This window comes from Artemia franciscana, chromosome 10 (assembly GCF_032884065.1).
Source record: "Artemia franciscana chromosome 10, ASM3288406v1, whole genome shotgun sequence".
NCBI classification, from domain to species: Eukaryota; Metazoa; Arthropoda; class Branchiopoda; order Anostraca; family Artemiidae; genus Artemia; species Artemia franciscana.
In genome coordinates, this window is record NC_088872.1 from 2,944,620 (window position 1) to 2,969,029 (window position 24,410).

Consider the following 24,410-nt stretch of genomic DNA (forward strand, 5'->3'; position numbering starts at 1 on the left):
GAGCAGGGTTTTTAACTCATTTTGTGATTTGTATAGTTTCTATCATTAATTGTTGTATTAATTGCAGTATGTTTTGTCGTTTTGGTGAATTTCCCTTGCCTCTCTAACGCCTAAATAAAATCTTTTTTTATGGTGATTCGTTAGAAGAAAGTTTTTTTTATGATTGAATATCAATTATTCACCAAAAAAATCACATAAACACATCCCCTCCAAACGCCACAGCATGCTATGGATAACCAAACAAATCAACACAATAAAATAATTAACATTAACCTCAGAAGGGGTTTAAAAAAAACAAAACGCAATTACATCATGCACTCTGCTACCAATAACTTAACACTCAACACTCAATTCCTTCATTAAGACGCATCAATCAAAATAAAACAATAAATTTAATGATTTATTACAATTTTACTCTATCAACTATTAAATTAATCTTTAAAGTCATATTTAGAAAACAATCCATTTTCCAACAGACTTTTAAATTTCTTTAAATCACTACTTTTAATATTCTCGTTTAACGAATTTCATAGCTTAGCCCCTCTAAGATTCATCAACGTAAATTGGATGTAGTTTTTTGGAGGTATCCCAGAAATTGAAAATAACGTAGCTCAAAATCCTGTGGCTGGAATTAATTTCATAAATACTGAAATAGGATAATCCTTACGCCCTGAAACATTAATTCAATTATTGCTAAAAACAAGAGCCAAGAGCTCATATGGCACTTTTGACGAGGCTGGAAGAGCCAAGAGCTTCTTCCCGTCACCCATTATGATCTCTCCACTCCAAGCGTTTTACAAGATTTCCGGTTTCCCCCTCTAACTCTCCCCAATGTCACTAGATTGGGACGCGATTCAAAATAAGAGCTCTGAGACATGAGGTCCTTCTAAATGTCAAAGTTCATTAAGATTCGACAACCCGTTCGTAAGTTAAAAAAACCTCATTTTCTAATTTTCCGAATTAACCGTCCTTCCACTTCCCCTCAGATGGTCAAATCAGGGAAGGGACCATTTTTAATTTAATCTGGCTGGATCCCTGATACGCCTACCAACTTTCAGTGATCGCTATATTGATCACGTATCTAGTTTCGCATCTTCTTCATGTAATAATTGGGGTGGTCCGGGATTCGAACGTGAAACCTCTCGCACCTTAAGCGAGAATCTTACCCCTAGACCACAAGCCATACTTAAGAAGAACAATCTTTTGTTTTATCGGTAAATAAAATTCTTCTCGGTCGAATCGGGGAAGAGACTATTTGTAATTTAATCTAGTCTGGTCCCTGATACGCCTGACAACTTTCATGGTCCTAGCTTATCTGGAAGTGGCCAAACTAGCAAATCCCCCCTACTCCCCCAAAAAGAGTGAATCTGGTCTGGTTATGTCAATAATGTATCTAGGACATGTGCTTATGCTTCTCACCAAGTTTCATTCCAATCTCTACACTCTAAGCGTTTCCCAAGACTCCCTGTTTCTCCCTCCAACTCCCCCCAATGCCACCGAATCTGGCCGGAATTTAAAATAAGAGCTCTCAGACATGAAGTCCTTCTAAATATCAAATTTCATTAACATCTGATTACCCGTTTGTAAGTTAAAAATACCTCATTTTTTTCGAATTATCCTCCCCCAACTCTCCAAAAGAAAGCCAATATGGCCTGGTTATGTCAAATACGTATCTAAAACTTGTGCTTATTCTTCCCACCAAGTATCATCACGATCTCTCCACTCTAAGAATTTTCCAAGATTTCCGGTTTCCTCCTGTTCCGGTTCCGGTATCAAATTTCATTAAGATCCAATCACCCATTTGCAAGTTAAAAATACCTCATTTTTTCTAATTTTTCAGCATTGCCGAATTATGTCCCCCCTGCACCTCCCCCAAAGACTGCGGACCCGATCCAATTATGTCATTCACGTATATAGGACTTGTGCTTATTTTTCCCATCAAGATTTATCCTGATCTCTCTACTAAACATTTATATATATATATATATATATATATATATATATATATATATATATATATATATATATATATATATATATATATATATATATATATATAAATGAATTTTTCCCTGGGTGGCAAGCAGTTCCAGGACATATTATCGATGTATCACTTGCAAAGACAGGGCTGTGGACATTTTAGAAGATAATGATTATTAATAAAACAGTTTTTTTTCAGACACTGCTGCCAGCTGCCAATTTATTGCAGTTAAACGATGTAAAAGACGCGTGTTGTGAATTCCTTGCTTCCCAGCTTCATCCTTCTAACTGCCTTGGAATTAGAGCATTTGCTGATGTTCATGGATGTGTTGAACTACTTAATTTAGCTGATAAATACACGGAACAATATTTCTCGTAAGTTTCATTTGTCATTATAGTTGAAAGCTTGGTGAAGGCATTTGGCTCTATATCAAATAATTCATGGTAACGAACTATATAATATTTGCATGCTACTACCAACATTACTACCACCGCTACTGCTACTAAACTACTACAACTACAACTTCCATTGTGATTACTTGTAAGGCTAGAGAATTAAAACATAAAGGCCGTCAAAAAGGGGTCAAAAGGGCACATCAGCAATATTTTTGGAACGGGTTACCGTATCAAGGTGAAACTTCAGGGGGTTTCAAGAGGGGGGTGTTCAACTAATCAAAAGGCAACATGTCCATTCTACTACTGTTATTAATACTCCTGCTGTTTCTGTTACTACTACTAATAATCACAACAACATCACAACAAACTCTTGTTTGTTGTGATTTTTGTTCGTTTTAAGCTTGATTTGCATATTCAATTTAAATTTTTTCGTTTTATTAATTCATTTATTCATTAAATGGTACCTATTGTATGTTTATTTGCTATGATTGTTTGTTTAATTTCTATTCGTTTTGTGTTTCATTTATTCTTTAGTAGAATTTCTGGTGGTTTTGAGTTTGAATTGTTATCGGTTTTTATTCCTGCTGATCTTTAGTTTAATATGGTCTTTACTTTTCTTTGTAAATCTTGTTTTTTAAATTTTTTTATTATTGTTAATCTCTAAATAAAAGAAACCAAAAACGAACATAAATTATAATAAATAAAGAAATTAAACTGAAAACAATATAAAACTACAGTAAACAGGAGTAGGGCTAACACTCCCTATGCCGTATAAAAACCAGAATGTCACTTGTACTTGACTGAAAACAAAAATATTTTAAAAGTTTTCTCTTGAAAATTTAATAAATATAAATTTTTTAGACTTTCACGAATAAGTGTCAATATATATATTAAACTCCCAATCTGCATTTCATTAATTTAAGTTTCAGTAATTTTGGTAAGTACGGTTTTCTTTCATTTTTGTTTGTTTATAGTATGAAATAAAATCACATTTCCAACTAAGCATTGTTTTCTGTAAAGTACAAGGTCACTCCACATAATTTTCATCACTAGCTATTACTCTTGAATGTCAGAATATGCTTGCCCATTTAACTCGGCTTTGACAAAACGTATTTTTAAGACGATATTATGGCAAATATGTGATTATAAAAATAATGTGAAAATATATGCTAATTATTTGGGTCGTTCCTCCACGCAGGGGGAAAGAAGCTGCGAACACTCTCCATTGTGGAGCACGAATTTTGGTTTCCCTTTTCAGCTATGTGTGCTTCCCAAGGAAGATTTATCCAAACAGTATTTTTGTGCTTCCCAAGGAAGATTTATCCAAACAGTATTTTAAAGAAGGTCCCAAACTTTATATTTTCTGGTGCAAAGGGAACTATCGTCCCTCGGCGTAAAGGAAGACACCTTTTTTTAATCTTTTTTGCGTTACTACTTTGAGTTTACTACTTTACTACAACTTTGACTTTTCTGCCGCATTGCGAAGCATTTAATATGAAGCAATTAGGAATCTGAAACCCATCACAGCTAACAAACGGGAAGATTCTCTAAAAGCCCGGAAACAATTTATTTGCCAATAAACAATTACGTTTTGAAATTCCACCAGCTTATGCTCAAGGGTTTCAACCTTTAGGTATCTCCAAGTTCAGTCAGCAGACGATTGATGAAAAATGTTTAAGGGTTTTAAAGCGAAAAGTGACTTTTCCCAAAATCGTAACCTATTTAGATCGTTTTCTTCACACTGGAAAATGGTCGTATGCTCATTTTCAGAAAATAATTATTGTGTCGCACTTGTTTACCTGTTTTTTTTTCAAATTGACATTTATTGCGCTGAATTTAGTCTGGGTATTATTCATTGCTTCTTTTCTTCAGGGACGTTGTTGAATCAGAAGAGTTTTTTGGTTTGAGCGTAAACCAAGTTTGTCGTCTCATAAGTAGTGACAAGCTTACAGTACCTAGCGAGGAAAAGGTAAGGTCTCTTAATGTAATGTTCAGTATAATATATCTTAAGACAATGCATAAATTATACTAATTATACTAAATTATAAATTATATATTATATATACATAAATTATACTAAATTATACTTAGACAATGCATAATTATACATAATTATACTTATAAATTATACTTTCCATCGAAAATTAACAAAAGCCAATTTTGAAGAGATACGAGTTTCTTCTTTAAAAAGGATGAGAAACTAAATAAAAATCAATAATATCATCTTAAAACTAAAATTTGACAAAATAGCACCTGACATTGAAAGAGCCTTTTAGCTTCAAAAAATTTCACCAAAGGCTTCGTGGAAGTTTATGATCTTGTATCGTTTGCTTTCATGTATTCTCATTCTAATTACTTTTTTTTCTGGAGGTGAATATTGACATAATAAGGAAAAAATTTTTTCCGACATTGCCAGTACTTGTTATTATTTGTTTGCTTGTAACTATTTTGCATATTATGTACTACATAATATGTGGAATAAAAATTGTTTTCCAACTTCACACTGTCCAAATACCAAATGCTATCCAAAGCCAAAATAAAGGAGACCTCGTACTTGCTAGGGTGGGGGGCAGTCACCTATAAAACTATGGATAACTTTATTATACCAGAATTTACCAAACCGACCATCTTTCTGTATTGTTTTCTTGACAGGACGTATTGAAAGTTGAGGCTGTACTAGATTTTTCTGGTGACTTGAGGTTTGGTCTGTGATTTAATGCTAAAAAATGTATCGAAGAAAGATGCTTTTGGCTCGAGTGAAAACTAAAATTGATGGAAAATTAAGCACCGAAAATCATGGTGTAACAAGTAAATTCGGGCAATTTTAGCATTTAGGAACTGATCTTGGTGGCAACACTGCACTTAATACTTATAAATACCCTTATATTTTGAGTCAATACAGAGGAAGAAACTTCAATTTTGGGTAGGTAAGTTAAAAATTGTTAAAAAATATTAACAGTACTTTAGTATTTTTACTTTTTGCTAAATACGTGGTGCCAGGTATAACTGAATATTATTTGCCGAAAGTCTTTTATCCTCATTTTCAAATGACTATTAAAATTTCGTTTAATTAAAGAGTCAATACAGACACTTTTAGGGACACCTTCCTAAGGAAGATCATTCTAGATCCCCGTCTTTCTAGTGCAACGCCAGATGAAGCTGTTTTTCAAGTACTTTCCTCTCCGCTTGCCAGCCTCAAGATAATTGGACCGAGCTGCTAGTGCATGATAGTGATTTTCTCATTTTCAGGATTTTGCCAGCATTTCATCACCCGACACCTTGATTTTCAAGTACTGTTTCATTTTCAACATGATTTTCAACACGATTTTCAAGTACTTTACTCTCGGCTTGCCAGCCTCAAGATAATTGGACCGAGCTGCTAGTGCCTGATTGTGATTTTCTCATTTTCGGGATTTTGCCAGCATTTCATCACCCGGCACCTTGATTTTCAAGTACGATTTCAAGTACTGTTTCATTTTCAACATGATTTTCAACACGATTTTCAAGTACTTTATTCTCGGCTTGCCAGCCTCAAGATAATTGGACCGAGCTGCTAGTGCCTGATTGTGATTTTCTCATTTTCGGGATTTTGCCAGCATTTCATCACCCGGCACCTTGTCATAGGCAAGATGACTCTAGAGTCAAGTTTCAGGGTTCATGGTACATTCACCCATTTTATTAATCAGGACTAACTTTTTGCGATGAATGACAGTGAAAACACAGATGGTCGCTCCTACAAAGAGAGCAGCAGTATCTTTGCAGTTGATCAGCTGAAGACATTTCAACTTTAAGACAGCTTTTGAGAACTATTTGAGCTTGTCATCATGTTTTAGGTGGTCAGCCTGCCATGAAATGCATTTCTTACATCCTCTCGGGGCTCAAGAATAGGTTTGAAGGTTAATGTTTGTGAAAAAAGCTTTCATTTTTAAAAATTAAAGCTCATGCAACTTTTAAAGTTAAAGTTTGTAGTTACGAAAACGTTAATGAAAACGCTACGAAAACGAAACGTTTAAAGTTAAAGTTAATGAAGCTAGGAATAAAGGACGAATAAAGCTAGGAATAAAGGGCGAAGAGGTGATTATAATTTACGAGAAAATTAATTAAGTGGTTTGGATTTACAAAGGTTGGGCAGAGTTGTTAGTAAAGATTGTGTATGCGTAAAGATGCAAAAGTAAAGTAGCTAAAGTGCATAGTGTTTCTTTGTAATTTTGGAAAAATAAGAAGATAAATCTCCGAAATAAGATTAGAAAATTGCAAGTAATGGTAATTATAGCGGTCAAGTAAGGATCTGAAATTTAGTCTCTCCTAAAGGCTAAGGAAGATATCACAGATGTTATCCCAAGTGGTTTCAGAGGCTCTTTTTGGACAAAAGTTGTCTTATTAGATTATTTTTAATATTGCAGATGTCGGCCAGAACTGCTAATATAGAAAAAATAAGTATACACATTTTCGTATTAACCTTAAGTTGGGCTTCTTAATCAATTCCAGAATTTCCCTGGGGATTACCGTTATAATCTACATATAAAATTGGCTATGTCTCTTAAATTGTTTATAGATAATTCTTTATTTTAATATAAAAATACAACAAAGATGTTAAATGCAACTATTAAGCCTAGTTGGCTCAGTCGGTAGAGCAGCATACCCCTAATTTCAGAGCCATGGGTTTGAGTTCGATCCTAGGGATTTTTGTTTCTTGTTAAAATATAAAACATTAGCAACCTATTCCCTTTTGCGTGAAAATTGTACTCGTGGAGTGAAATATCGATATTAATTTCTTTTGCGCTTACAGATAGATAGAGTATTTCATGAAAGGGGGATGAGGGAATCTCTTCTCTTTGTAAAAGAGCATTTTCGAAATGATTTAATTTGTGTAATAAGGGTAAAAAGGCTTGTAGGTCTATTTGTCCCATTTGAAGCAAAGAACTTCACCAGTACAAGCTTGGCAACAGTGTTAGAATAGAAACGCTCATAGGTTTGTCATAAGTGTGGCAATGAACTTGACCATTACAAACTTGGCAACAATGTTACAACAGCAAGAAAACCGATCCGACTGACCGGTTTTTTTCTTATATATCTTCGTTACCCTCTGTTGAATTGCAATTAACCTTTCTGCATAATTTCTCCTTTTTATTTTTTATTTTTTAGCTATTAAATGTGCACAAAATCTTTTGGTATACTCCTATGTTTTAGGTGTTCGAGAGTGTAATAGCCTGGGTAAACCATGAGGGTGAAACACGGTCCCAACATTTGCCTACTTTGATGGAGCAAGTCAGATTACCTCTAGTCTCTCAGGATTTTCTAGTTCAAAGAGTAGAAGAAGAGCCTCTTCTTCGATCTAGTTCTCAGTGTAAAGTATCACCTTTTAATCTTAGAAAGTCTTCCAATCCCCTCCAAAAAAACAAACAAACAAAAAAACAATTTTTTTTTCCAATATGTGTTTTCGAAAATTTGAGCCGTTTTTTTACAATATTAAATAAAAAAAAAAACAAGTTTTTTTAACTGAAAGTAAGGAGCGACATTAAAACTTAAAACGAACAGAAATTACTTCGTATATGAAAGAGGCTGCTTCCTCATCAACGCCCCGCTCTTTACGCTAAAGTTTGACTCTGTCTATCAATTCTTCTTTTTAAAACAGTAAAAAACTTTAGCGTAAAGAGCGGGGCGTTGATGAGGAAGCAGCCTCTTTCATATACGAAGTAATTTCTGTTCGTTTTAAGTTTTAATGTCGCTCCTTACTTTCAGTTAAAAAAACTTGTTTTTTTTTTATTTAATTTCTGAACGTTTTTGAATCAATGCATGTTTTGATTTTGGCTCTCCGCAGAGGAATAATTAAAACGAAATTTGCATTTTTTTTTTTTTTTCGCTAAATGGCTTTCTCATAATTTTGATCGAATGATTTTGAGAAAAAAAGAGCGGGGGAGGAAGCCTAGTTGCCCTCCGATTTTTTGGTTAATTAAAAAGGCAACTAGAACTTTTAATTTTTTACGAATATTTTTATTAGTAAGAGATTTACGTAACTTATAAATTAGCTTACGTAAAGAACTTTTGTATTCTCATATTTTTATTACATATATGAGGGAGTTCGCCCCCTTGTCAGATCCTCGCTCTTTACAATAAAAGCTTAAATTTTGTCCCAATTCATTAAGAATGACCCCAGAATCACAAAAGCCGTAGAATAAATAGTTGAAATTACTAAAAATACTTTAACGTAAAGAGCGAGGTATTAGGAGGAGGTGAGCCCCTCAAATGGGTAATAATTTCTGTTTGTTTTAAGTTTTAATGCTGTTCCTTACTTCCAGGTGAAAGTACTTTTTCATATTTATTTTTTCATTGTGTTTTTAAATAATGCTAATAAATCCTGCGCTCCCTTCATGGAGATTTTCATCCCCCATGACAAATTATCGATGGAAAGTTCCCCCAGCATATCCCCTTCTTCTCAACCCCTCCCCCAACCAAAAAAATCCTCCTGAAAACGCCTGTACACTTCCCAATAACCATTACTATATGTAAGCATTGGTCAAAGTTTGTAACTTGTTGCCCCTCCCATGGGGACTGTGGGGGAGTAAGTCGTCCCTAAAGACATAGTTATAAGGTTTTTCGACTACGCTGAATAAAATGGCTATCTCAGAATTTTGATCCGTTGACTTTGGTAAAATAATTAGCGTGGGAGGGGGCCTAGGTGCCCTCCAATTTTTTTGGTCACTTAAAAAGGGCACTAGAACTTTTCATTTCCGTTAGAATGAGCCCTCTTGCAACATTCTAGGACAACTGGGTCGATACGATCACCCCTGGGAAAAAGAAAAAAAAACAACAAAAAAACAAATAAACACGCATCCGTGATCTGCCTTCTGGCAAAAAATACAAAATTCCACATTTTTGTAGATAGGAGCTTGAAACTTCTACAGTAGGGTTCTCTGATACGCTGAATCTGATGGTGTGATTTTCGTTAAGATTCTGTGACTTCTAGGGGGCGTTTCCCCTATTTTCTAAAATAACGCAAATTTTCTCAGGCTCGTAACTTTTGATGGGTAAGACTAAACTTGATGAAACTTATATATTTAAAATCAGCATTAAAATGCGATTCTTTTGATGTAGGTATTGGTATCAAAATTCCATTTTTTAGAGTTTTGGTTACTATTGAGCCGGGTCGCTCCTTACTACAGTTCGTTACCACGAACTGTTTGATCTTTTTGAATAATCTGAGGCCTATCGATTAAAACCTTTTATTACTTTTCTGGTGGAGCTCTGAATCTGAATGTTATAATTATACCTGAATCTATATATATTATAATGAATAATATTAATATTAATTTGAATATAAAAGTAACCAGAAGGTTTGCATTCTCAATGCTTGCGATTCAAGTCCCAAAATCTGTAATACCTAGAATCCTAGTTGGCATCTTTGAGTACCATGTTAAGACACTCAGGACTCAAAATCTGCAATTCAATTTAATTTTAGTCTTAAAATTCGCCATTTTGTTCCATTCAGATCTCGAAATCTGTAATACTTTGAAGCCTAGTTGGCATCCTTTGATTTCAACTGCAAGTAAGAAGCGACATTAAAACTTAAAACGAACATAAATTATTCCGTATATGAAAAAGGGTTGTCCCCTCCTCAACGCCTCGCTCTTTACGCTAAAGTTTGACTCTTTCTCACAACTATACTTTTTAAAACAATAAAAACTTTAGCGTAAAGAGCAAGGCGTTCAGGAGGCGACAACCCTTTTCAAATACGGAATAATTTCTGTTCGTTTTAAGTTTTAACGTCGCTCCTTATTTGCAGTTGAAAAACTTGTTTTTTTTCTGAACGTTTTTTAATTGATACATGTTTAGGTTTTGGCTCACCGCACATGAATAATTAAAATGAAATTTGCATATTAATTTTTTTTGGCTAAATGACTTTCTCATAGTTTTTTTTTTAGTAGTAAATATACGTAACCTACAAATCAACTTACGTAGCGAAATTTTACATTTGTATATTTTCATTACGTTTAAGAAGGGGGTCTCCCTCTCGTCAATACCTCATTCTACACTGCAGCTTCAATTTGGTCTCAATTCTCTAAGAATGACCCATGAATCACAAAGGCCGTAGAATAAATAGTTGAAATTACTAAAAAATACTTTAGCGTAAAGAGTGAGGTATTGTGGAGGTGACGAACCCCCTTATATACGCAATTATTTCTGTTCATTTTTGGTTCTGATGCTGCTCTTTACTTCCACATAAAAAACTTTTTTTTTATTTATTTTCTCATTGTTTTTTTTTTTAAATAATGCTAGAAAATCCTGCGGCCCCTTCATGAAAATTTTCTTCCTTTAGAATAAATTCCTCCGTGGAAAAAACTTCCCACGTAACCCCCTCCCTCGACCCCCCTTTAACGTGAAAAATCCCCCTGAAAACGTCTACACGTCCCAATACCCATTACTATATGTAAACAATGGTCTAAGTTTGTAATTTGCAGCCCATCCCCCGGGGACTCTGGGGGATTAAGTCGTCCCGAAAAACATAATTTTTAGATTTTTCGACTATGCTGAACAAAATGGCTATCTTAAACTTTTGATCCAGTGACTTTGGGAAAAATGAGCGTGGGAGGGAGCCTAGGTGCCCTCCAGTTTTTTTGGTCACTTAAAAAGGACAGTAGAACTTCTAATTCCCGTTAAAATGAGCCCTCTCGCGACATTCTAGGACCACTTAGTCGATACGATCACCCCTGGGAAAAAAAACACAAATAAACACGCGTCTGTGATCTGTCTTCTGGCAAAAAATGCAAAATTCTACATTTTGTAGATTGGAGCTTGAAACTTCTACAGTAGGGTTCTCTAATATGCTGAATCTGATGGTGTGATTTTTCTTAAGATTCTTTGACTTATAGGAGGTGTTTTTCCCCTATTTTGAAAAATAAGGCAAATTTTCTTAGGCTCGTAGCTTTTGATGGGTCAAGTTAAACTTAATGAAACATATATATTTAGAATCAGCGTAAAAAATGCGATCTTTTGATGTAACTATTGTTATCAAAATTCTATTTTTTAGAGTCTCGGTTACTATTTTGCCGGGTCGCTCCTTACTACAGTTTGTCACCACAAACTGTCTGACTTAAATGATTTTCAATTTTTGAATTCAGTATTTACACTCGCGGGTGCGAAGTTCAAAATAAAAAGTTTATGAAAAATCAGTAGAATATAAAAAAAGATCATGGTGGAGCTCTAGAAAGTGTAATTTTTCTGATTACTGTAGCAGAAGGAAAATACTACCATTATTTGGCAGCAAACTGGGTATAATTCCAGTGTTTGGATGATTAAAATTATGTAAAAATATAGGCTAATTCTAACATCTTCTTAACAGATAGGAATTAGACAGATATATATATATATATATATATATATATATATATATATATATTTATGCATATATTCCATGCACATATGCTATGGAATAGTAGAAAATCTGAGCTATGCTTTAATTAGTTTATTGTTAAAATTAATCATGGTTCAAATTATTAGTTGTTGACTTAGCTGCCAGAAATTCTTTTTTGAAAGACCAATTATTCTATTTAGTTGATAATGCCCTTCCAAATATTTATTTTTAAACCCTTTCAAAATTTTTATTATAAAATTACCTCTTTTATTACTTTACTTACATCAATAAAGTAAAAATTCGTTGTTTCATTTCAGAAATATTGAAATAAAGACATACAGACATGACACAGATAAACACGCATCTGTGATGTTTCTTCTGTCAAAAAAATATTTGTCTGGGCAAGTCTGTGCTAGCTATTGCTATGCTCTAATACAGTGTTTATTTGAATTAATTAATTATTAAGATTAAAAATTAGTTTACCGTTTGCTAGTTATAATAAAGGAAATACAGAAATGACACATTCACGTGTAACAAAGACTATCTAAAAATAACCCTGACTTGTTTGGCTAGTGCTAGATATATGATGTGCTGTTAGACTAGTCGTTGGAGGATAAACAGGAAATATTGCGCTATGGAAAACTTGAAACATGTTTTAAATAGTTTATTTGCAAGTTTTTGCAGTATTTTTGAATTTTTGAATTTACCGAATTAGTTTCCGGATGTTTTGCACGGTCAGGTTTGAAAGCACTGGTGAAAACTTTTGCTCACGAATAATGACATTTAGTATTTTGTAAAAACCAAAAGAAAAATCGTAGAAAATCCTGACTTTCAGGTTCGGATAGACCTAAGATGGAGCCATGTGGTTAAAAAATGTTTTCATTTGCTGGCATTGGTGCTTTAAAATATTTTTTATTCTTGGCACCAGAAACCAGAATGAAAATGATTTAATATGTAGCAAACGGGAAAATTCAATATAAAATAAGGCCAAACAAAAAAGTCTGAAACACTTCATTAGAAAAGAAATTACATTGAAACCGTATGTTTAGCAGCATTTATGAGGATATTTCCTATTCTACACCAGAAACTTCATTACAATTGATGTAACACACGACGGATACAAATTGAGTTTTTAAAATATTTCATGCATTAGCTGAAAATACTTTTGACTAGTATCTGCTCATTCAATTTTTAGTTTAATCCGCTTAATATCAATAACACAAATAAGTATTTAATTTATAAAAACACTTAAAAAGAGTGGTTAAAACCATTAGGGTATCCCACTTCTAAAAGAGATGTAGAAACCTTAATAGGATGTTTTTTAATGAGATAGTTACATTGGAGAGCTCAACATTGGCAGATCAAGAGTTTTGTGAATCACAAGCCCGATTTTGTCCATTTACTTAGACAAGGTCTTTTCTCTACATACGAGCATGCATGAAAATGTCAAATTGATTACTTATTTGTTTTAAAACAGACTATTTTAAATAGTCCTTTTCTTTTTTTGCGTACTTTTCTTGTCTCCTTAATTCCTCTCTGTATTTCGTTTTCATTTGTTTGTTTTTAATTGTTTATCGTTCTTCTCAATTTTTAGGTAAAGATTTCCTAATTGAAGCTTTAAAGTATCACTTATTGAAAACTGAACAAAAGTTACTTTATCGATCACCTCGAACGAGACCTCGTTTTCCGTATGGACTGCCTAAGGTAAATTTGACCACGTCTTTCTAAGATATGACATACAAATGAATTAATAGTATACGCTATTTCATTTATTTTGAATTTATACATTAATCTAAAATATTTATCATTTTGTTTTGTTTTTCTTTACATTTGAAATTGAATAACTGATAAAGCGAATAACTGATAAAGCGATATAGCTGAATTTTAATATACTATTTTCAACTAGTTTTGCAATTTTGACCAGCTTAGATTTTTCTGTACACCAAATTGCTTTCAATGGATATTTTTTTTTTGAAAAAATGATGATTTGTAATTTTTCTAGTTGGATGAGTTAATATACCGTACGTTAATAGCGACTAAGACCTGTGTCATCGTCATAGGTCATGGGTTTGTGTTTGTTTGATACCTTATGTTCTAACATAAGAATAAAATATTATGGGTTATAGTTATATGGCTATTTATTATAGGCAACACTTGAGTGTTGGTTCTGATTATTTTATTGAACTTTCCGATGTCACAAATTGTTTTCGATGCTTAGTGATCTTTTGAGCTCTTCAAGGTCGTCCTTTCTGACCAACAGAGAAGGGTCTAGTTGCTGGTCCATTCACAGCAGGTACTTCAATTTCGAGTTCTGTTGCACACTCTTTAGCCTTCTTGAAAAGCGATACAAATGAAGCTTCTGAACGCAGGTCGGTGAGTTTCCTCCTTATGGCCTGAGTCAGGGTGCGCGATCGAGAAATAACCAAGTTGACGGCGACGGCATGGAGTTGCTGAGACAGCGATTTCGTCGCTCGCGTAGTGCAGTTGGAAGATAACAAGGAACGATTCCATCAAGAAATGATAGGCCAGGAACTGACCTATTTTTGTCTATCAACTTAGAGGAATTACTGCAAATATTTAGAATTTACAATATTAATATAATCATCTAGGAAACGGGCATTTGACAGATTTTGAGAATTAGATTATGTATCTAACTTGCTTTCAAAGTTTACAATGGTTAATAGCAAATAGTGTTATTATTATGGCCGGCAAAGGACCCTTTTTGGTGCAAGCTTGGGCCCCCTGTAAAATCTGGGGTGGGCATTTGCCCACCCCTGCCCCACCCAAATGGCGCCTCTGACAATGGGACAGCAAAGAATGTTGTATATTCGCAAGTTTTACGTAGTTAAATATATATATATATATATATATATATATATATATATATATATATATATATATATATATATATATATATATATATATATATATATATATATATATATATATGTCTATCTATATTCACAGGTGGGACACAGGGACACAACTACAATGGCGTGTAACTAATATGGCGCGTAACGACTTACGCGCACGGGGGGGCTTGGGGGGGGCGCGAAGCGCCACCCCAACAGCTAGTATATATATAGATATATATATATATATATATATATATATATATATATATATATATATATAAATTAAAAGGAACACTAATAAGTGTCAATAAAAGAGTTAAAAAGATAAAAATTGGTAAAAAAAAGGGGGGGGGGCAAAAACTAGTGAATAAACACAAAAAGAGAGAAACAAATGTAAAATATATAGAAATTAAAAGAGAAAATAAAAAATATAGTGGTAAGGGGGAAACAAGCAAATAAGTTCAGCAACCTGGGCAGTACCATCAGCCAATAAAAAAAAGAGAGAGAGAAAAAAAGTGATAAACTAGTGGGATATTTTATCCTTTTTTTTATGAAGGGGAAAAAAGTTTTAATATAACTGGAAGTAACGCAGCGAATGAGGGACAAAATAGGGAAGGGTTCAGAAACAGCTTGAAAAGATGAGAGTGTGTTCTATTTAATGGCTGAAGATAAATCATATCCTTGTGTGTGAAAAGCATGGCTAAGAGTGACTGTTATATATATTTGGGAGGGAATTTTATTGCATTGTTATGCGGTTAGGAAGAGTAAATGTGGGTCACTTAAGAAATGAAAGGGTATTATAGAGCAAGTGTTTTCTTTTTTAATATTTTGATGAATTGTTCTTTTATGTTTTATTTTCTCTTGATTATTTTTCTAGTTTGTTTTCATGCTCCTGTAGCTTTGGTACAAATAATGTCGTCTATTTTATATCTATATAATATTTATCTATATCAGGTGCTGGTTGTTGTTGGTGGTCAGTCTCCCAAAGCTATAAGAAATGTTGAGTGCTATGATTTTACAGAAAATAAATGGTCAGTTCTTGCGGATATGCCAACTAGGCGTTGTAGGTGAGTTGTTGTGGTACATATTTCTTTAAGCTATTTAATTGTAAGTGCCTTTATAATAACAGTTAGTTTAATAAGTATAATCATATTTAATTAGTTTATTATTAAGCTATTAAGTATTAAATGCTTTTGGTTTGGTTAAGGGGCTTCTAGTTTGAAGTATTGCGCCCACAGAATACGGATCGGTTAACTTGTCAACCGTTGATTCTTGAATTAAAATCAAGTTGCTGGCATCAAGTCATGGCTAATTGGAGATAAAGCCAAGACAGGTAGTGTGAGTAAGAGGTAAATATGGCACAATCTTTTATTAGGATTGTATAAATATGGTGTTATTTCACTTGTCGTGTTAGATTAGGTTGCAACGTTAGCTTTAGAGAGAGAGAGAGAGAGATAGAGAGAGAGAGAGAGATCGGTATATTTAAAAACTATCGTAGCATAGAGCTAAATTCAGTTTTTTCACAAAAATCATACATTTAAATAAAAATCACACACTACAACTCAGCATTAAAATCTGATGTGAAAAAAGGCACAAATGAGTTTGCGTATCGATTGGTTTGTACTTTAGGGGGTACAAGTTTATTTTGTAATCGAGTCCGGCTATTGGGAAGGGCTGGTTCGGGTAGTAGTGATCGGTGGCTCTTATTGGCTAGGATGAATTTTCCAAATTGGTTAATAAGGTGTTCCAGCCGGACTTTAAGTGGAGATAAATTTAATTTAGCGAGGGCTTGATCGTAGGGTATGCCACGGTCTCGGAGTATTATCCTTGTTGCTCTTTTCTGGACGCACTCTGTCGCGTAATAGGTACGCTATGCGGATAGCAGATGGACCCCACACCGGGCACGCGTACTCGAGCAACGGGCGAACATAACACGTGTAGGCATGGAGAAGGCTTTTAGTATCACACCCAAAACGCCTAATTTTGGTAAGTGTCTGAAGGCTTGCATTAGCCTTATGGACGGTTAAATTAATATGGGCACTGAAACTACAGTCACTAGTGAAAGTTACTCCTAAGATTTTTATTTCGTTCACAATCGGGAAAGGGACTAGAGGCCTATCTATATTCCGCTTCAGAGGGTTGAAACGAATTATCTTCGACTTGGCTACGTTAATGGTAAGATCATGACTTGAGCATTCGGTGTGGCCGAAATATACAGACTTTTGTATCTGTTTTCTCTCTCTGATAAATGGACTTCTCCCCATTTGGACGTTTATTGGTTATTCATAGAAAGGCAGTGTGCTGGTCTTAGAAAAAATTACTTCATTTAGTATTATGTCGTTATCAGTTCGTCGTTATCAGTGTCATCAGTATTACGTCGACAAGATAAAATATTTATTTAAAAAAAGTCTCTACCGCATGCCCACAAAGGGCTGAATTCGAACTTCGAAACTGAAACTGGCAAAAATCCAAAAAACAACAATGAAAAAGAAAAATGGTAATAAATAATCATTTATGACACAATATTTAAACTGTAATAGGTCAATTAAAAAGTTAAAAAGATAGAAACTGGTCAAAATAAACTAACAAAAATACAAGCCAGAAAAATAATTAAAAGGGGCATTAAAAAGAGGAAGGGATGGGAGCAAAATAAGCGAATAGATACAAAAAAGAGCAATATATATATATATATATATATATATATATATATATATAATATATATATATATATATATATATATATATATATATATATATATATATATATATATATATATATATATATATATATATATATATATATATATATATATATATATATATATATATATATATATATATATATTATATATATATATATATATATATATATATATATATATATTATATATATATATATATATATATATATATATATATATATATATATATATATATATATATATATATATTATATATATATATATATATATATATATATATATATATATATATATATATATATATATATATATATATATATATATATATATATATATATATATATTATATATATATATATATATATATATATATTATATATATATATATATATATATATATATATATATATATATATATATATATATATATATATATATATATATATATATATATATATATATATATATATATATATATATATATATATATATATATATATATATATATATATATATATATATATATATATATATATATATATATATATATATATATATATATAATATATATATATATATATATTTCTATATATATATAAATAAGTTATTTGTGTGTTATGTCTGTTACACTATGTCTGTTACGCCTGATTATATCTTCTATATATATAAAAGAAAACAAACTAAAATTTAAAAACTGGGAATTGCATAAATATTTCGAAATATTTTGACAATAGATTAAAGTAATTCGAAAACCTTAAAACAGATACTTAAAATTTTGAGGTTTATTATAAACTGTTGAGCTTTAGCAAGCTTGGCACGTGAAGAGGAATTGTTAGTATAGATCTTAAAATGACAGAAGAAACAGCCGAGGAAGCTGCTCAAATAGTTAATTCAAAGATAAATTTTAGTATAAATCCTGCAATGGCAGAAGAAACCATTAAGGAATCCGCTCAAAGGGTTAATGCCAAAAGGCTTGCGGCTAAAGAACGCAAAACCGTGCAGTTAGATGAAAATCCACCTGGACAGCGAGAGTCAAAACGTATCAAAATAGAAAATGATAGCGATGATGATTGGGTTTGGGATTTTGACTTGGATAAGGTCATCAATACCTACCAGATTTTAGTTAAAAAAAACAAAGGTTCGGCAATATGTATTTACGTCTGAAAAATAAAGAAGAAAAAGAAAACTGAAAAAAGGAAAATGGTAAGAAACCAAAAAAAAAAACTAAAAAGAAAAAACTAAAAAAAACAACTAAAAAATAAAAAAAAAATAGAAAAAAGAAAAACCTAAAAAGAAAAAACGTAAAAAAAATACAAAAAATAAAAAAGGTAAAAAACTAAAAAGAAAAAAAAAAACTATAAAAAACTAAAAAGAAAAAAAAACTAAAAAAAGAAAAAACTAAAAAAAACTGGGAATTGCACAAATATTTCAATATATTTTGACAATAGATTAAAGTAATTCGAAACCCTTAAAACAGATACCCAAAATATTGAGGTTTATTATAAATTGTTGGAGCTTTAGCATGCTTGCCACGTAAAGATTTTTCCAAGTGTCAATATTGGAATGAACATTAACAAATTGAACAAAACAAATCACTAAAAAGAAGAAACTAAAAAAAAAAGAAAAACTAAAAAAGAAAAAAACTAAGAAAAGAAAAAACTATAAAAGAAACTGTATCTATATATATATAAAAATAAGTTGTATATATGCTTGTTTGTTTGTTTGTGGGTTTGCATTTGACGTCATTTTAAGTATACTAGCTGTTGGGGTGGCGCTTCGCGCCACCCCAACACCTAGTTGGTGGGGGTGCTTTGCGCCCCCCCCCCCCCCCCCCCCCGCGTGTGTAAGTCGTTACGCGCCATTGTAGTTGTGTCCCTGTGTCCCACCTGTGAATATAGAGATATATATATATATATATTTTTAACTACGTAAAACTTGCGAATATACAACATTCTTGGCTGTCCCATTGTCTGTGCATATAAATTGATTGTCAGGTTTACCGACTCTTGAACATGCAACATATAATTGTCCATGGGAAAAACAGTCTGTATTAAGATCTATACCTCATTATTCTAATGATTGCCCTTGAGCTTTGTTGATGGTGATTGCTAATCGAACATTCCCTGTGTCCCCGTCGTCATTTATATATCCCCCTGTGCCCCCCCCGCGTCCCCGTTGTAGTTGTTTCCCTTTGTCCCGGTCGTCATTAGTGTCCCGGTGTCCCAGTCTGTAATTTCTCTTTGAGTGTCGCGGTCGTCATTTATATTCCCTGTGTCCCGGTGTTCCGGTCGTCATTTTTGTCCCGGTCGTCATTTGTGTTCCGGTGTCCCGGTCTATAATTTCTCTTTGAGTGTCCTGGTCGTCATTTATATTTCATGTGTCCCCGTCGTCATTTGTGTCCCGGTGCTTTGTTGATGGTGATTGCTAATCGAACATTCCTTGTGTCCCGGTCGCTTTCTCTTTGAGTGTCCCGGTCGTCATTTGTGTCCCGATGTCCCGGTCTGTAATTTCGTCAGTCGACAAACATGACGTCAGTCGACACACAAACATGATGTCACTCGACAGACACACAGACAACTTATCTTTATATATATAGATAAGGCTTTGTATATGACGTCATTATAAGATGACTCTACAGACCGGGACACCGGGACACAAATGACGACCGGGATACAGGGAATATAAATGAATACCGGGACACTCAAAGAGAAATTACAGACCGGGACACTGGGACAGAGGGAATATAAATGACGACCGGGACACTCAAAGAGAGATTACAAACTGGGATACCGGGACACAAATGACGACCAGGACACAGGGAATATAAATGACGACCAGGACACAGGGACACAACTACAACGGGGACGCCGGGGGCACAGGGGGATATATAAATGACGACAGGGACACAGGGAATGTTCGATTAGCAATCACCATCAACAAAGCTCAAGGGCAATCGTTAGAAAAATGCGGTATAGATCTGAATACGGATTGTTTTCCCATGGACAATTATTATGTTGCATGTTCAAGAGTTGGTAAACCTGACAATCTATTTATATGGACAGACAATGGGTAGAGGCACCATTTGGGCCAAATCTTGGGGTGGGCATGAAATCCATCTGGGCCCCCTCCCCCCCGGTTTCACTTTGTGTCGCATAGTACGGTCAAATGAAATTTTACCGTACTATGAAATTTAAATGAAAGTTTACCTTTGTTATGATGCAAAATGTTACAATCTACTCAATTATAGCATCAAAATTGGCACTATAACTTAAAAAGACTTTTATTATTTTTTGAATATTTAACTGAACTAGTCTGGTAATGACGTCCATAATTGAATGTGTTGCAATAAATAATTCGACGTACAATTAAAAATTAGTTTTGGATATTGCTAATGACGTGTGGACATGTGATGCACTAGTAGAAAACTTCCAAAGGCGCTTGTCAAATTTGCTCTTTCATTCATTTTCATAAAAGTTTTGTTTAAAAAAATTCTTCCTTTAAGAAGGCTAAAATACCTAATAACAAATCAGTACATGGCTTGTTTCAGAACTTATTTCATTTGACCGTACAAATCGGTACATGGCTTGTTTTAGAACTTATCTCATTTGACTGTACTCATGTCAACCAATAATTTTTTTGGTCGACGAAAAATAAACCCCGAAGCCGATTTCTTACAAACTTTTGTAAGAATATTTCAATTTAAAATGTACACAGCCTCAACCAATAAGAAATAGATTGAAACAAAAATTCGTCTTCCTTGACAATGCAACGAAACAAACGACCTAAAAACAGCTTCGTTTCAACTTGCACAAAAGCTAACGTTGCAACCTAATCTAACACGACAAGTGAAATAGCACTATTTCAACTTGAGCTAGGTTGACTGTACAGAGCTAGACTACTATAAGTCTCGGCGATCCCTTGATTTTCACCCCGTCGTGATTGAATTTATTTCTTTATTAGTTGAATTTTTTTTAATGACTCTACAAGTTTTGTTACTTTTATATAATGCAGGATTGAAATATTTTATTATACCGGGGAAGTATTTCCTGGGGAGGGAGGATTCCAAATAGTATACTTTTCTAGGCAGCTTAACTTCCTAGAGGGGAATTCCCAAACCCCTTCCATGCGATATAAAAGCGAAGAATTTTAGATCAAGGCAATATTGTAACGACTTTGTTTGGAAACTTTTCAATCATCAGCTGTTGAATTTTACAAGTCAATGTAGCAGGTAGGATGTGGGGATAGCCAAAGTCTTTTCGTAAGTTTTGACATCAAGTTTACTCAAATCAATTAATTTTTTGTCGGTAGAGCTGGACTAACTTCGTTAAATGGAAGAGTGTATGCGGTTGGTGGTTTCAATGGTTCATTAAGGGTGAGAACAGTGGACACATACGAGCCAGCCTTAGATCAGTGGTTCAACGCACCGGATATGCTAACTAGACGATCAACCCTTGGAGTTGCTGTTCTAAATGGGTGTGTTTACGCGGTATGTATTTTTGTTTTTCCAGGCGTACCACTTCTTCCTGGAAGTCGTCCTGGCCGAGTGGGCTTGTGCGGTCGATTCGGGATCCTTTGTCTGAGAGGGTGAGGGTTCGAACCCTTGTGTACCCAATTATTGAGTTTGTGACGAGAGTCAGTGGCGTGACTCTGTAAGCTCAGTCAGAGTCGACCCAACTCAAAATGGGTACCTGGAGAAATCTAGAGAAGGTAAACCCCCATTGCATTTCGTGGCTGAAGGGCCAAGACACGGAGATCAGCACCGTCGGTATGGACTGTAAGGTCTAATGCCGTACTCTTTACCTCTACCTTTTTACCACTTCTTATTAATTAGTTTCTATTTCAAGACCGAAGGCCTTCAGGGGCCTCAGCCTTTTGGCCTCTTATATTCTTTTGCATATAATCAGTATGTATATTATCGAGCCCTATATACCGATGAAGTAGGGGCAGAGGAAAAAAAAAGGTTAATTTATGAAGAATAAACCAAGTTAAAATCTAGTAAAACTAAATAGAATAAAATAAAACCTTGTCGTGTTTATTTTCTGTATTCTAGAGATGTATCAAACATTTATGTTAACTTACTGAATCTATAAGGTCATACTCCTGCTGTGGAACATACAATCAGTTGCTTTCTTGTCCCCAGTTCTCGGAGTGAAGCCCAATTGTGCTGCAGTTGTAAGGGCACCTGCCTTTGGTCGTGGCAACGTAGGTTCAAATCTTTGATGAGACAAATTTTTGTCTTATAGAACACTAAAGACTTTTAAATTTAGGGAAGACTAAAATGTCAAAAATAATAAATAAAGAATAACTTGTTTTCGAAATTGATAAAAAGTAAAGAATAGCGTTTTTCTCTCGAAAATTTGAGTGAAAGGAGAGGCACAAAATGAATTGTACTTTGCATAACTTGATGTTTTTTACTCCTTTTGATTAACTCACCGTATTTTTTGATTCATGCATTTATAACTTGGTCTATTATAATTTAAATCAATGTCTTATATCTTAAATCAATCTTATCAAATCTTATATCTTAAATCATTATAGTTTAACTATATGATAGCTATGTGATGTAAAGCCTAGTATGTTTTGTGCCAATCGTTTTCTCTCATGTTCGTAGATTCCCGAGAAAAAAAACCTCTACTTTTTGGTCCATTTTAAAAACGAGCTTATACTATATCTTTAAATGAGCAATAATTATTTATTTATGTATGTATTTATTTTTTCTCGATAACGGCTCTATGTTTTTGTCACGAAAATTGGCATCCTGGGATTTTCTGACCTAAAGAAATAATTTTGGTAGGTCAGAAGTTTGGGAGCCTTCGTTAGGAGCCTTAATTTTTGAAAAACAAGATTCATATCAGTGACATCATATTTATGAATACATTCGAAAGACGTCATATTTGCCTCAGTAGTGGTTGTATCATTTTCAGTTTTTATGATCCAGGCAAATTACACAATAAACATGATTGATAAGAAAAATCAATAAAATAAATTTTATTTAATTAAGCTGTTCACATAGTAAGTCAACCATTTTCCTCATATGAATTTATCTACCGTATTTTAGTAGGATAGAAGTTAACACATTTCTAACTTTTCCAAGAAAGTCAGCTAATCTGCAGTATATAATAGATGCATTACGTAAAGGAAAGGAAGAGAACAAAAGTAAACGAATATTTGCCCGTATAGAACAAAGCGTCTTCGGCTTGAAAAAAAAGAATAAAAACAACAAATAAACGTTTAAAATCAAATAAAAATCTAATAGGCCTATGTTATGGCTTAAAATCTTAGGACTACTTGGGTAAATAGAACTGTGTCTTCAAACCTAGAATCATAGGAAACTATACTCGGCAAAAATCAAAGGATAAAGTCAAAAGTTAAGGCACGTAAATGTCAAAAATCAAAAGTTAAGGCACAAATAAACTTGTCTTGTCTAGAATCTTCTAAGCCTTAGAAATAGAGGCACGCTTATATGATTTGTGCTGCCATAAGTCTATATATTTTATAAACGACAACTAATGTATTAATAAACAATTTTTTTATTTGTATTGATAAACAAATAAAATTACGGATGTTCTAGAAGATGTAGCGAGCCGGCATTGTAGTAAAATTTAGTAGAAAAAAATAAGAGAAATTAGTCTTTCTAAACTTTCCCCAGTCAGAGATGGGCACTGGGGCTCAAAGTGTGGTGATGTTGTACGAAACGATATATAAAAGACCGGATTTTTTTTTAGTAATTTTGAAGCCAATGAAGATGTAATTTGCAATGAGGAATCAAAAACGGTACTAGAAGGATTGAAAGATAATAAACCTTGGATTATAATATGAGAGATTTCATGATAATAAACCCTTAGATGTTAAATAATTTCTTAGACCACAATGCCTTTCCATTTAGTATTACAACGAAATTAATTTTTTATTTATATGTAGAAATTTTACCTGTTTTTAATATATTATAGTTTAAATTTTAAACCCTCAGATGCTGACTGCTGATAAAGAGAGAGATAGAAGTTTATTATTATGTACAAGACAATACAAAATACAATTCAAAATTGAATTATAATACACTTAATTCCCCTCGAAAGGCTCTATGGCAAGGGATACAAAGGGGATAAAATAAATACAAGCAACAAC

General features: G+C 33.4%; 1 protein-coding gene across 1 annotated transcript in view; it reads left to right on the forward strand.

The window, feature by feature from the left end:
- LOC136031657 (kelch-like protein 3) overlaps positions 1-24,410 on the forward strand; it is a 60,275-nt gene that overhangs the window by 22,477 nt on the left and 13,388 nt on the right. Inside the window, exons 5-10 of the mRNA XM_065711327.1 lie at positions 2,180-2,355; positions 4,249-4,345; positions 7,567-7,723; positions 13,323-13,432; positions 15,538-15,650; positions 21,594-21,771. Of these exons, the coding sequence (XP_065567399.1) occupies positions 2,180-2,355; positions 4,249-4,345; positions 7,567-7,723; positions 13,323-13,432; positions 15,538-15,650; positions 21,594-21,771 (831 nt within the window). The remainder of the gene's footprint in view (positions 1-2,179; positions 2,356-4,248; positions 4,346-7,566; positions 7,724-13,322; positions 13,433-15,537; positions 15,651-21,593; positions 21,772-24,410) is intronic.